General features: G+C 44.3%; 1 protein-coding gene across 2 annotated transcripts in view; it reads left to right on the top strand.

The window, feature by feature from the left end:
• The first annotated feature begins 757 nt into the window (after window positions 1-757).
• Window positions 758-15,885, top strand: part of MPP2 (MAGUK p55 scaffold protein 2) — a 66,133-nt gene continuing 51,005 nt past the window's right edge. For both annotated transcript variants that reach the window (XM_075350214.1, XM_075350212.1), the window contains exons 1-2: window positions 758-896; window positions 5,058-5,180. In XM_075350214.1, the coding sequence (XP_075206329.1) occupies window positions 5,144-5,180 (37 nt within the window). In that variant the 5' untranslated portion in view covers window positions 758-896; window positions 5,058-5,143. The remainder of the gene's footprint in view (window positions 897-5,057; window positions 5,181-15,885) is intronic.

The raw sequence follows: 15,885 nt of genomic DNA, 5'->3' as shown, positions 1-15,885 counted from the left end.
GCCACCAACAAAATGGCTCCTAAACTTCATCTTCCCTTATCCTTTTGGAAACACCCAGATTGGGAGGGGGAGCTGTGGCATCACACACAGGAGAGCAGATTCTGCCCACTTTACCGCAGCTGTAATGTGAGCTAGTTCTATAGTAGGATTTCTGTAGGATTTCAGCAGCTGCTCCCCCTAGTGTTTAAGAGTGGAAAATATCAAACTTTTAATTTTTTTTTGTATTTTTCTCAAAAACAGATAATTTTATTTAAACATAACTTTAAAACATTAATACTTTATAATTTTTCAGTTATTGAAAAAAACATTTTTTTGACGACACCTTCCCTTTAAAAGGGTTGATATTGACTTTTGACAATAGGTGGCGCTAAAGTTCAAGTCTTTTTCCTCTCTGATGGGACAATTTACATATTTAATTTCCCAAAGGAGCATTGCAGGCGTTTAAGCCTCCTCATACTGACATGTCAGACCTGGCATGACACTCTCCACAAGGAGAAACCTTACCCCTTGGAATACATTGAATAATTCCAGAGTTATTACCTCCTAAAGTGACACTGGTCAGAATTGAAAAACATTGGTCTGGTCAAAAGGTGAAAATGGGCTCTAGGATGATGGAGTTAAAGAATTAAAATATCATCAGAATATTCTCTTAAAGAGCCATAATCGTATATAGAATATTAAGCCATTTGATAATTATCACGTCGTCCCCCCCTGTTGTATGTTACAGTACCCCTTGGAGAACCCCCTTGCATTGGCTTGCACTGTTGCTGGCATTACCCTTTTAAGAACCAGCAAATTCTAAGCTAAGCTACATCTGGGTGATAAGAGATACCAAAGATAGATCACAACATAGGAACCCCCAAACATCTATATTCTGGCATCTTTATCAAGGGAAGGTGGGTACAGTGTAACATAGCTGAATGGCGTCCAATTGGCTGTGCGTCTATTTGTATATGTGAGTCTGTGTTTTGTTTATATGTATATGTATTTATATGGATTTTGTATATGTATACCGCATATACTATGTGTGTGTGTGTGTGTGTGTGTGTATGAATTTATTCATGTGTAAAAGTGTATGATTCCATATGCGTACAAGTGTCTTTGTGTGTCTATGCTTATATGTGTGTCTATGCTTATATCTGTGTTTGTTTCTGTGTATGTGTTTATGTTTTCTTTATGTGGGTGTGTAGGTGCATATTTTGTGTGTATCTTCTTGTATATGTGCGAATTTTTGTGTCTGTATGTGTGTATGTTTGTATGTATGTGCGTGCATATGTATATTTGTATTTATGTTATTGAGAGTGCATATCTGTAGCGTGTGTTTATGTTCGTGTATTTATGTATGCATGTTTATATGTATACACATTAGTATGTATCTGTATGTGAGTCCAATCTGTTTGTGTTTATATGTTTGCCTCTGGATTTGTAATATACCTGTATACATATGTATGTGTATTTATGTGTATGTTTATATACTGTACTGTATATATGCTTGCATATATATATATATATATATATATATATATATAATTATTTATATATATATATATATATATATATATATAAAAAATTATAAATATATATATATATATTTAGGTGACTTCATGTTGATGCAGGTGTGTATACTTGTTTGTTTATATGTACAGTATGAATGTGTGTATGTTTGTGTATAACCAGATATACACAGTATGTGTGTCAATATTTGTATTGGTGTTGATATTTATGTATGTTGTTATGTGTGTGTTAATATGTAAGTATAAGTATCTATGTGTGTATGTATATGTGTGTATTTGCATATGAATGTATATGTATATGTAATCTTTCCATTGCAAAATATATCTAATTGTCATGAATAGACACAGTGCATATTTCTCTGTGCTAGAGCTATATGTTATATGTCATTTTATCACATAAACCTATATATAATTGAAATGTTTACTTAATGTCACTCTCACTTGTTACTAATACATTTTAACATATTATTGATGAAGACAACATAGTGAGTAGTAAGTGTAGGCTTTTAGGTTGGTAGAAGCAATACCAGTCATTATGCACTAATCTCATGATTAACACTGCATCAATGCATCCAGTTATCATGCATTATAAAATGAGAGGTTAAATGGACTGTAAATCTAAAGTCTATCTGATCCACATTTCCTGTGCAGTTTAATATAATCTGTTTTTTCCTGCTATCAGCCACTTCAGACTGAATCTAATTGTAATGTTCTTCAATTGGTGACTGACCATACAGCCAGAAACTTCTTATTTATGGTATTTAAAGCACACCAATCACCAGGATTTTCCTATATAACCTAAAGCCAGTGCTATACTAGCACTATTATGTTGATTCTATACATACCTTTAGATGTTAGCTAGGATGTATAGGATTTGAAACACAAGCAAGTAAAGTTTGTAAAATGAGCAGTTTTTTGACTGGCAGCAGCTGCAGTAGCTGATAGTTGGGGGTGGGTATTCATAGTGATTCCCCCCCCCCTGTTATTTATGATAATTCTATTATAGAATCGTTTTACTAACTGAATAGAAGGGTCTGTGCTGATGTCATACCCATGTAACCAGAAGGGGCGGAGCCTCAGCCAACAGAAAAATAATGTTGCTTCCTGGTATCAGCTATGTTGACTGAGGCCCCCCCTCTTCTGGTCACACGGGTATGACATCAGCACAGGTCCTTCTAGTCAGTTAGTAAAGGGGTTGTCTACTACTAGGATACCTCCATCTCATTCCACGTTTCCCCCACATAAAAAAGCCTATACTCACCTCCATAACTGGTGTGATTCCAGCGGTACCAGGGCTCGCATTCCCGGGGCTCACGTGACATTGTGACATCACATGAGCCCCAGGTCAAATCAGGCCCGATTTCTCTCTCCCTGCCTTTGGACAAAGGAGCAATAAACAGGAAGTGAGTGACAACTGCTGTGTTCACTTTCTGTTGATTAACTCGTTTGTCCGAAGACGGGGAGACAGATGAGTTGTTTCGACGCGGGGCTTGCGTGACATCACTATGTCATGTTAGTCCCTGGAATGCAAGCACCGGAACCGCTGAGGAGGTGAATATAGGCTTTCTTATGTTACCTGGAGGAAACATGTGGCATCAAAAGGGGTTGTCCTAGTAGTGGACAACCCCTTTAAGCAATTTGACTGTCTCAATATGCTGTCCCATATGCTAGTCCACATAACAGATGAGTGCAGGAGTGTCTGATATTTACATACACTTGCCTAGTCCGTAGACTTGTTCTCTACAGACCCTGTCGTGTATTGAGGAAGGGTAGTTACTGTAATTCCTACTTATCACAAAAGGTGGGAATCCTAGGGATAAGATGCTCGCCTATCACACAATGATATTTCACAAACCATATGCAGAATATGTCTGTTACTCCCACATCAAACCCATTCTGTGTATACACATACATATTTAATATACATTACACATATATGGAAAAAAAGGCATTCAAAGTTATAACTTTTTTAGATTTTTATATCAACTTCATATATGATGTCCTGAGAGATAAGCTGCATTTTTAGGCACCATTTTGCCATCAGAAATATAAGCGTCCAATTTATATTGATCTTACTATGCATCAAATGCAGGTAGATAACACAATTGCGTCATTTTTATTTACGCCATTTACAAATCACTATACAAAGGTGTTCACTGTATTGTGCAGATTTTTAGATGATGAGGATCACACCTGTCTCTAAGTTGTAACTGTGAGGTTTATTTTAAAATCCCTATTAAAAATGTATTTTTATTTTTATTGTTTTTGTATCGTTATAATAGTAATGTTATGAAAAAAAATCTCTTTTACTATTCAGCTTTTCTAAATTGAATTTTATAAAAAAAAATATATAACCCTTAAATTATCAACTTTATTCAAGCTTACTTAAAACCATCCAAAATAACACAGTGAACTAAAGTGCAAAGTAAAAAGGGAGGAGGGGAGAGATCACACCCTAAAGAATATACCTCCCTCCTGTCCACTACCCCCTTTTTTTGCTATAATTTCTAAATTGAATTCTGCCAGCACTTAAAAAGAATATGATTAAGGATTTTAGTTGGAGGATAGTCTCTCATACATAGCAGTGCAGCCTGGGAATCACTGTTATGCGGGCTTTACACGAGACGATAGATTGTGCGATATGTCGTCGGGGTCACGGTTTTTGTGACGCACATCTGGCATAGCGCACGACGTCTTCTCATGTAACACCTCTGAGCGACGCAGTATCGCTCACAAATCGTGAGTCTTGTACTTGTCGTTAACTTTCATAATCTCGTTTATTTTCATGGGTGCAGGTTGTTCATCGTTTCCGTGGCATCACACGTTGCTCCGTGTGACACCACGGGAATGATGAACACAGCTTACCTGCGTCCCACGGCACCCGCCTGCTTAATGGAAGGAAGGAGGTGGGCAGGATGTTTACATCCCGCTCATCTCCGCCCCTCTGCTTCTATTGGCCGGCTACCGTGTGACATCGCTGTGATGCCGAACGTCCCTCCCACTTCAGGAAGTGGATGTTTGTCGCCCACAGCGAGGTCGTCCGGAAGGTAAGTGCGTGTGACGGGGGTTAAACGAGTTTGTGCGCCATTTGCCCGTGACGCAAAAACGATGGGGTTGGGTACGATCGATTGTGAAATCGCACAATCGGTCGTCCCGTGTAAAGCAGGCTTTTGTGTTTCTGCCCTCCATGTCTTTGGCTTAGTTTAATAGTTTAATTCTATTCTGTCAGAGACGTTGCATAGATAGAGTAAATCACTAGCATAGGTATTGCAATCAGCAGTCAGCCGGATACTTACACACACAACTCTGTAGGTGGGGACGCTACATATTTGGACTGTGAGAGATCAAGGCCCCTTTGAAAATAAGTATTTTGGGAATCTCTATATAATTCCATTAAGGAGCACATCTAAAATTAAATTTTTCTAAGTCCACAACCACTTTTATTCTTGTCCCATAACACAAAATGGCTCCATCTAACGATATTGATACATAATTCAAACTAATTAATGCCCTAACCTTATAAATATTCTCTTTATTCCCAAGATTCTGCTGTTGCTTCGTCATTCTCTACTCTAATAATCTCCTAAAATACGGTCTGGCCTGTCTCTTCAATAACAGTTGGATTCTCAATGCCTGTCGCTGTTCCTTCCATCACTTCTGACTCTGGTAAGTTACAGACTCTTAGAATTAATAAAATAGGGCAAGTGACACAGAAAGGAACATGGTGGTCTAAGCGCAATGTCACCCAAAAATGAGGATCAGGGAAATGCTGCAGGAATTACATGACCAACCACTTTGTGCCACTAGTAATCAAGTTTGTGTTATACAATCTAATATATAGAGAATACTGGAAAATAATATCTCATCCTAGCATATAGTTCAGTTTTTCTTGTTTAATAAATTTGCAAAAATTTCTACATTTCTGGGGGGGGGGGTTCTGTCAAAATGGTGTGCAGGGTGCACATTAATGAGAAAAAACTTTTTTGAATTTACCAAATGGCTGCAATGAAAAAAAGAATGAAAAATTTAAATGGGTCTAAATACTTTCCATACCCACTGTAAATGTATATGTGATCCTGCCTGCCTATCATCAGTATTGTAGGTCCGGTATGGTCTTTAGCCTGATGACTGGTAGCAATAACTCCCATCATTTCCTTACCATTTTAAAAGACATACTGGGAGGAAGAGGTTCATGTCATACAAGTGTATTTTGGGCTGACCTGACTGAAATTGATCACTGTACTAAGCTTGGCTCTTCTTTCATGTCCTGACGGTGGTTCTCCTGCTGCATTCATGTACTTATGGTGGTTCTGGTGTTGCATTCATGTACTGATGGAGGTTCTGGTTGCATTTATGTACTGACAGTGATTTTGGCACTGCATTGAAGTACTGACAATGGTTTTGGAGCTGCATTCATGTACTGATGGTGGTTCTAGCAGTACATTCATGTACTCAAGATGGCTATAACAGTGCATTCATGTACTAACAGTGGTCCTGGCACTGCATTCATGTATTGATGGTGGCTTGGCGCTGCATTCATTTAATGATGGTGATTCTGGTGCTGCATTCATTTACTGACAGTGGTTCTGCTGCTGCATTCATCTACTGACTGTGATTCATGGCTAAGTTAAAACCACAAAATCCCCAAAATGGGGTTTTTTTTGCGCCAAAAACTCAGTATTAGTTAGGGTGTCTTTACACTGGGTTGTTGGAGAAGAAACTCTTCATCTCCTTCTAAAATACTCAAAACTTGGTTGTGGTGATATATTAATGACAGTTTGGGTGATGTATTTATGTTAGTGCCTCTTTTAAAAATGTTTGCAGTTCTCAGGATTGATTCAGTATAACAATGTGACTCTTGGCTTGAAAAATGTTGGACACCTCCAGGCTAGATGCTGGCCCGGCGACATCACGCTGATGCAGACATGCTCACACTGCAAGCTGTGTGCGCTGCATCTGCTAAAGTGATGTCACACAGCACACCTGGAGCTAGGGCAGCTGTCTAGTGAGGGGTAGCAGAAAGCTGCTCAGCTCCCGACAAGTTCTCACAGGAGTCTATATTGTCAGGTTAGCGGCCTGCTCTGTTTGACTTTTTGCAGGGCTCTGAACTTTGATCAAACTTTATCTTATCTGCAGAAAATGTAGACTACTGTATTGAATCACATTCAGCCCCAGCAAAGATCACATACATCACTATACAGAATCTGGCACTAACTGATGAACCCTGAACCTACAGACATCACAATTTATATTTTTTGGCTCCGTATGTAATGTCTGAGGTCCTGTTGGCAGATCCAATTTAGACCAGTATGGTGCATTCTATATCTGTGTACATAATATACCACATCCAGTATACAGATTAGTATGATATACTGTGTACACACATCAGTTTTTTAACATAATTCACAATGTCATACAGTGGTATACAAACGTTTGGGCACCCCTGGTCAAAATTACTGTTATTGTGAACAGTTAAGCAAGATGAATTGATCTCTAAAAGGCATAAAGGTAAAGAAGACACATTTCCTTTTTACTTTAGCCCAAAAAATATATATATTTTCATCTTTTACATTTTAGAATTACCAAAATAGGAATATGGGCCGATGCAAAAGTTTGGGCACCCTGCATGGTTAGTACCTAGTAGCACCACCTTTGGCAAGCATCACAGCATTTAAACTCTTTTTGTTGCCAGCCAAGAGTCTTTCAGTTCTTGTTTAAGAGATTTTCATCAATTCTTCCTTGGAAAAGTCTTACAGTTCTGTGACATTTCTGGGTCATCTTGCATGCACTGCTCTTCTGAGGTCTCGCCACAGATTTTCAATGATGTGCAGATCAGTAGACTGTGAGGGCCATTGTAAAATATTCAGTTTGCACCTTTTGAGGTAGTCTATTGTGTTTAAGATCATTATCCATTTGTAGAAGCCATCCTCTTTTCAACTTCATCTTTTTTACAGATGGTGTTATGTTTGCATCAAGAATTTGTTGAAATTTCATTGAATACATTCTTCCTTCTTCCCGTGAAATGTTCACCGTGCCATTGGCTGCAACACAACCCCAAAGCATGATTGATTCACCTCCATGCTTAATGGTTGGCGAGATGTTCTTTTTCCTGAAATTCTGACCCTTTTTTCTCCGCATATACCTTGATTATTGTGACCAAAGAGTTCTTTGTCAACATCATTGGTTCACAGGACTTGTTTCCAAAATGCATCAGCTTGTTTAGATGTTCTTGTGCATACTTCTGACCCTGAATTTGATGGGGAGGATGTAAGAGAGGTTTTCTTCTGAGAACTCTTCCATGAAGGCCATATTTGTGCAGGTGTATCTAAACAATAAAACAATTGTACCACATCTTTAGAGTCTGCTAAATCTTCCTGAAGGTCTTTTGTAGTCAAGCAGGATTTCTGATTTGCCACTCTAGCAATCCTAGAAGCGTCTCTCACAGAAATTTAGCTTGGTCTTCCAGACCTCATCTTGACCTCCACTATTCCTATTAACTGCTATTTCTTAATTACATTTTGAACGGAGAAAAGGGCAACTTAAAAACGCTTTGCTATCTTCTCATAGCCTTCTCCTGCTTTTTGGGCCTCAATAATTTTCATTTTCAGAGTGCTAGGCAGCTGCTTACAAGAATCCATGGCTGCTGTTTTGTGGTACAAGGTTAGAAGAGGCTGTGTTTTTATAAAGCTGTGAAATTTGCATAACCTAGTCTTTCGGAATGATAATAGTGAACAAACCATAACCCTAACAGGCTACTTAAGGTCTGAAACCATGCAAATCTCCAAGGGTGTCCAAACTTCTGTCTGTACTCACAGTAGATCATATTCCATCACATATACTCCTCTATACTGTATTGTAATATACTGTGCTCAGGTATCAGATGCTATGTAGGAAAAGAAAAGACCAGTTCACCACAGTGTAAATTACAAAATAATCCGGAGCACGGAAAAGCGTCTATCCTGGGACGTAGTAGCAGGGAAAGGAAGAGATCCAGCCCCATGGAAAAAAATAAAAATTTATTGTTAGCTCAGATAAAATCTAAAGTCCATCGTGAATATAAATAAAATCAACCAAGAACCAAGATGAACAAAGCCAAATAAATGGCAATCAATGCGTTTCTAGTGTAGACATATTCTTATATGTGCCCACCTTTACATCGGGGTTTTGTTTTTTTTAGGAGTATAGAAAAGAACAGCGTCACTTGCTTTACTACATATCTGACAACTTATATCCAGTTTAAAAATACTAATACGTAACCATAATATGTACTACATCTGACCATTACAAATGCTTATCTGCACTGGTCCAAGTGCTGTCAGTTTTTTCCACAGGCATCACTCAGACAGGCAATCTGGTAGTATGAATATAGCCTATCAAGCAGCCAGAGGTAAATGTGTTAAAGTGGTTGTAAAGTTTTCAGCAATAAGTCTGCAGTCACTCTATGTGACTGCAGACTTGTGTATCCTCATATTGAGCACAGTGCATGCTGTGATGATTCGGTGAGCACGTGACTGCAAGTATGTGATTTGCATATATGCAGTCACATGCTGACTAGACTTGCAAGTCCTCACTTAATGCAAATGTATTGAGCAAGGCCGGAAACAGTATAGTCAGAATGTGGCTAGGAGCAGGGTCGGACTGGCCCACCGGGGTAGCGGGAATCCCCCGGTAGGCCCCAGGTCCTCAGTGGGCCTCATTGCCTAATATAATGCAGGCAGCTGTGCGGGGCCGCCTGTTTCTCAGGGCCGGCATTTATTGGTGGGCAGACTGGGCAGCTCATACAGGACCCCCATGCTCTGAGGGGCCCCCAGCTTTTTAATCATAAACTTCAGTGATCGTACAAGTTCTGTACGATCACTGATGTTTCCACAGTTGCAGAAGGACCCTTAGTAACATCACATGTGTCATGTGATTCATCAGAGGTCCTAACGCTGCACTGCGGGAGTCCCCAGGCCTGCACAGATGAGGTCTGCAGGACCTGGAGACCATGCCTGTATTCAAATGTATGCGCGTCTTTCAAGCGCGCATACATTTGTACAGTGCGGCCGGCGACAGGAGGCAGAGCAGCGCTGCTCAGCGTCGCACCGCGACATAACGTCATCACCAGAGCCGGGGCTGTAGAGGAGGAGGACGCGACAGGACCGAGACTGAAGAGTTCCACAAGCCCGCACCTACATGCCGTCATCACCAGGGCCGCAGATGCAGAGATGAAGAGGAGGAGGACGCGCAGGCACAGGTAAGTGCTCCAGAGGAGCCGAGGAGAACATGTACAGTAATTTTGCATGAGGGGCTGCAGTGGGGGAGGAGCAATGTTACTTCACAAGGGGCATTAAGGGGCGGTGCTGGACGGGGAACATTATAGGGCAGTGGGGGACATTATAGGGTAGTGTGGAACATTTTAGGGCAGTGGAGACATTATAGGGTAGTGGGGGACATTATAAGGCAGTGGGGGACATTATAGGGCAGTGGGGAACATTATGAAGCAAATTGGGATAAAATAAGGCAGTGGGGGACATTATAAGGCAGTGGGGGACATTATAGGGCAGTGGAGGACAATATGAAGCAAATTGGGACATTATAGGTCAGTGGGGGACGTTATGAAATAAATTGGGACATTATAGGTTAATGGGGGACATTATGAGGCATCAAGGATTGTGGAAGGCAGCATCGTATAACGATGAGTGGGGGGGATAATTTATACAGGGATGTAGTATGGGGGAGATATTATAGAAAAGGCAAATTTTGGGGGGACATTATGGAAAGGGGCACTTTGTGGGGCTATTTTGGAGAGGATTAGTGTGTGGGGGGATATTTTGTGCAGGAAGCAATTAAGAACCCCTTCTCATTCCACTTGTTTCCCCAGACATTATTAAATAAAAGGGGCCAGGATGAGGGACATAATTACTTTATGGGGCCAGAATGAGGGACATACATTATTGGTTTATGGTGGCACGTGGGCACGGTCGGACTGGGGTGCCAGGGGCCCACCAGGGAAATTGACTCTAGTGGCCCACACTATAGCTACCCTAAACATTTTATTACTTGTTCCTTTTCAGCTTCTCTCAGTATAACATGCGCCTTTTAGCAAACTCTACAGTGCGCAGAAGAGACCTGTACTGTGCCCTGCAGATATCACAGGATTTCTTGTACCATCTTATTTATTGTTGTTAATAATGGAATCTGTTATTTACAATCAGTCACAGGTTTTCTTACACACGGACATTAATGATGTCACCGAACTCCGCTGCTGAGCTGTCAGAGGCTCAGAACGCGACAGTGTCAGACATAACGGGGAGAATGGTGAGAGAGGGAGCGCACCACTCCGTCTCTCATCATTGCTTTCAATTGTATCGGCAACTGCGATGCCGATAGAATTGAAAGTGCGATCCTCGGCGGGGGGAAGCCGGTGACAGCGCGGGCACTGGGCCCCCCTGCCACCGCGAGTGGGCCCCCCAGCAGCCCAGGGCCCCGACATTTGGCCTGTGTGAAGCATTACCACTCCAATACCCTGTCCATTTGGAGACTCTGGTGAATTCTCCTCTCTTTCCACCTTCACACATTTGCATACTGTATTTTTCGGATTATAAGATGCACTCTTCCTGCTTAAAATCCAAATATAGCATATCGGGGGGGCTGTCTGTGCTGCTCTTTGTGAGGGCGGCCGGGTGCATGAGGGCGGCCGGGTGCCTGTCGGTGCCGGCTGCCTCTCTGTCCCGGCGGCCAGCTGCCTCTCTGTGAGGGTGGGCAGGTAGGAGGCCTGCTGGCTACCACTCTGTGCGGGCAGGTGGGTGGCTGTGCGGACTGCGGTGGCTGTGCGGCGAGTGTCCCAGTCTGTCCGTGGTCCTGGTTTCAAAATTTGAACTGCATCGGCCAGCTCCACCACTGACCCGCCTCTTCTGCTGTCACTAATCCGCCACTGCCACCACTGACCTGCTGCTGTGACTGACTTGCCGCTGACACCACTGACCCGCCGCCACCGCTGCCACCACAGACCCGCCGCCGCCACCACAGATCCGATGCCAATGCCAGCACAGCCTCTGCCTCCTGTGACCCCGCTCCACCACCATTGCCGCCCCCATCCGGTAAGACAACACTAGAGTATAAGACAGACCCCATTTTTCTTTTTCTTTTACCTTTTTTTATCTCTAAATTTTGGGTGCATCTTATAATCCGGTGCGTCTTATAAAACGAAAAATACAGTAATTATCAGGTAATGATCAGCTACCAATGTCTGTACTGGATGTGGACAGTCATTCTGTGGGGACAGAGGCCCTATAAAAGCCTCACTATGGTTTCCAAATTAGTTACATGTTGGATAAACCCTTTACTAGTCCTGTTTATTCTGACAATACTGCTCTATAGGCAGATCAGGCCTTTTTTTTTATTTTTACATATACAGTATTTATATTGAGGCTCCTCCTGTACGATCATCACATATAGAGGCCCCCTGAAGAATAATTACATGTAGCCTAAGATAATAACACTGACACTGGGGGTACAGGATAATGACACTGACACTCAGGGTACAGGATAATGACACTGACATTGGGGGTACAGGATACTGACACTGGGGGTACAGGATAATGACACTGACACTAGGGGCACAGGATAATGACACTGTGTCTTGCTAAATTCTACTAAAAAGGGGGCTGAAAGCCCGTACTTACGAAGCGCTCACTGATATCCTAATCAGGCACGAATACTAATATTCTTTATAGCAAGATACTATTTATTTTAATAGCACATGAATATAATCAATGGTACATAGGCATTTAGAACTATAGTCATAGAATCATATACAATACCAGAAATATGCATCAACATTACCGTTTGTTGTAGCAATCCTTTCACATCGGAGGGAACTCGAGTTAATGATAAGGAAACAACATGGCATCTTGCATCACAGGAACAGTGCGTACGTACACTTCAATGTCCTGGAAGGTTTCCCTTAACATTAAGCGAGTCCGGTGTAATTTTATAGGAAAACTTTGTAGGTTGTGTTTAAATGGTCACCAGCATGTGACAGCTGAGTCATGTTCATGTAACTTGACCACAAACTGCTGTGGGCACCAGCAGCTTCCTGCACATTTCCTGCACATCTTGCCAGTTGACCATAGTGTTAGTGAAATATTGCAATGAGCCGTAAATTTCATATGCAAGCTTCCTTAAACCTGTCTTTAAGCCAACCACAAGTTTCCGGTAAGTGGAACTGTAAATGTGACTTCCTCATTATCTTATTCCTTGGTCATAGTGAAATTGGATATCCAAAGGACATCTCTTTGATACTGAATTATTGATAGGTCAAATAATATCTGGGATCACTCCTATCTTTTGATTATGATTCCTATCTAATCACACATTCTTTCAGTCATATCACATTGGTATCACACACTGACACTGGGGGTACAGGATACTGACACTGGAGGTAGAGGATACTGACACTGGGGGTACAGGATCATGACATTGGGAGTACAGGATAATGAAGTTGACACTGGGGGTACAGGATAATGACACTGACACTGAGGGTACAGGACACTGATACTGGGGGCACAGGATAATGACACTGACACTGGGGGTATAAGATACTGACACTGGGGGTACAGAATAATGACACTGGGGGTACAGAATACTCACACTGGGGGTACAGAATAATGACACTGACACTGGGGGTACAGGATACTGATGCTGGGGGTGCAGGATAATGACACTTACACTGGGATACAGGATCATGACACTGACACTTGGGGTACTGTTAGGGCCAGGTGGACGGGCAGACCCAGGAGGTGGATCCACTGGGCCGAACTCCTTGATGAAGGCAAGGGGTCCGGTAGCCGGAGCACTACGGGTAGCAGGACAGTCCGTGCACAAGAGTGGAATGGAGAAGTCCCTGGGACCACGGAATCACTGATGGTAGTCCGGGTGACGGAGCTCAGGTTCGGAGGCCGAGATGTTGTCAGGCAGAGTCCGGAACCGATGGAGCGAGAGGACGGGTCACCACAGGGATCAGAGATGGAACGGACTGACGGGATGGCAGATAGTCAGCGTTTGGGGTTCGGGAATCGGCAGGACCGGATGGCGAGGCAGGAGCGGCTCTAGAAGAGAGATAGGTAAGTATACACAGAGACACAAGGAGACCTGACTCCTAGCTTAGGAAACACGAAGAACAGGCCCCGCCCACTTGGACACTAAACCCTTTTATACCCTGTACCTGTGTGTTCAATTTCCTGTCAGTGGACGCTGGCCCTTTAAGAGAGGGTCAATGACCGCGTGCGCGCCCTAATGCGCATGCGCGAGGCCCGGGTGCCAGAAGCCAGGGCTGGGAGCGGTGAGCAGGAAGCAGGAGAGCCGGGCTGGAGCTGAGTAACCGACGGGCGCCGGGAGCGGGGACCGGGACGCCTGGGGACCGCAGGCAATGGAGGCTGGAGACCGGGGAGAGAAGCAGGGAAGCCGGGGAGCGTGGCAGGTGAGCCGGGGAGCAGGGCAGGGAACCCGGAGAGCGTGACAGTACCCCCCCCACGCCCTCTCCCCGCAACCGGGACAGGAAGGCACGGATCAGGGGAGTACCCACATTCTCCCGGGGCTCCCAGGACCTATCCCCAGGACCATACCCTGCCCAGTCTACCAGGAAGAACTGTCGGCCCCGTACGGTTTTCATGGCCACGATATCCCTTACCGCATAGATGTCATCATCGGCAATGGGAGGAGGAGCCGAACTGGCAGCAGCGGAGAAGGGACCAAGGACAACCGGCTTGAGCAGGGAGACGTGGAAGGAGTTGGGTATCCTCATCGTGGCCGGGAGCTGCAGCTTGTAGGAGACCTCATTGATCTTGCTGAGGACTTTAAACGGCCCGATGTAGCGAGGACCCAGCTTGTAGGATGGTAGCTTCAATCGGACGTACTTAGAAGCAAGCCAGACCAGATCTCCTGGAGAGAAACACGGAGGATCCAGACGCCTCTTGTCTGCGTGTCTCTTCATCCGCAGGGAAGCACGTCCAAGGGACGCCTTGACAGAGTCCCAAATTGTTGCAAAGTCACGGGCTACAGCATCAGCAGCAGGGACATCCGAGGAAGAGGATACAGGTAATGGGACGGAAGGCTGAAGTCCGTAAACGACAAGGAAGGGAGAGCTGGAGGAGGACTCACTGACATGGTGGTTATGGGAGAATTCAGCCCAAGGAAGAAGCGTGGACCAGTCGTCATGATGGGCGTTGACGTAGTGACGTAAGAAGGAGGTCAAGATCTGATTGACTCGTTCCACTTGGCCATTCGACTGAGGATGGTAGGCTGAAGAAAAGTCCAGAGTCACTCCCAGATGTTTGCAGAGGGCCCTCCAGAAGCGGGAGGTGAACTGAGTTCCTCTGTCGGACACAATGTGTGATGGAAAGCCATGCAAGCGGAAGATGTGTTGTATATAGGCGTCAGTGAGTTCCTGGGCAGAGGGCAGTCCAGCCATAGGGACGAAATGAGCCATTTTGGAGAACCGATCCACCACGACTCATATGACTGTGTGTCCGGAGGACAGTGGCAAGTCCGTAATAAAGTCCATCGCAATGTGTTGCCACGGAACTGAGGGTATAGGCAGAGGCAGAAGACGGCCATATGGCAGATGTTTGGGCGTCTTGTTCCTGGCACAAGAGGAGCAGGCTGTGACAAAAGAAGCGACGTCCGTGCGAAGGGATGGCCACCAGTAATGACGTACTCCATGTTCTCTTCTGACCAGCATGGCCGGCTGTTTTCGAGGCATGGCCCCAGTGCAACACTTTTTGCCTGTCAGTCTCAGAGACATAGGTCTTCCCGGACGGTATCTGGGCCAGGGTGACAGGGGCCACCGGAATGATTTTACTAGGGCAGATGATGGGCTGGGATGTCTCCTCCTCCTGTTCCATGGGCAGGAATGACCTGGACAAGGCATCTGCGCGTACATTCTTGTCCGCAGGTCGGAAATGGAGCTGGAAATCGAACCTGGCAAAGAACAAGGACCACCTGGCCTGCCGTGGGTTCAGTCGCTGAGCGGACCGCAGGTATTCCAGGTTCTTGTGGTCCGTGTAAATGATCACGGGGTACACTGCTCCCTCTAGAAGGTAGCGCCATTCCTCCAGGGCCAGTTTGACTGCCAATAGCTCTCGGTCACCGATGGTGTAGTTGCGTTCCGGCGCTGAGAAGCTCTTGGAGAAGAAACCGCAAGTCACCATCTTCCCGGAGGAGGACTTCTGCTTGAGCACTGCTCCGGCTCCCGAGGAGGAGGCATCCACCTCCAAGGTGAACTGTCGGTTTAACTCCGGACGGTGGAGCACAGGGGAGGAGGCAAATGCCCGCTTCAGAGAGCCAAACGCGGCGTCGGCCGCAGGTGACCAGTCCTTTGGATTGGCCC

The sequence above is a fragment of the Anomaloglossus baeobatrachus genome, chromosome 5, assembly GCF_048569485.1.
Source record: "Anomaloglossus baeobatrachus isolate aAnoBae1 chromosome 5, aAnoBae1.hap1, whole genome shotgun sequence".
In the NCBI taxonomy this organism is placed as follows: domain Eukaryota; kingdom Metazoa; phylum Chordata; class Amphibia; order Anura; family Aromobatidae; genus Anomaloglossus; species Anomaloglossus baeobatrachus.
Note: the sequence above shows the minus strand (reverse complement) of the source record. Positions and strands in the feature narration are given on the sequence as shown.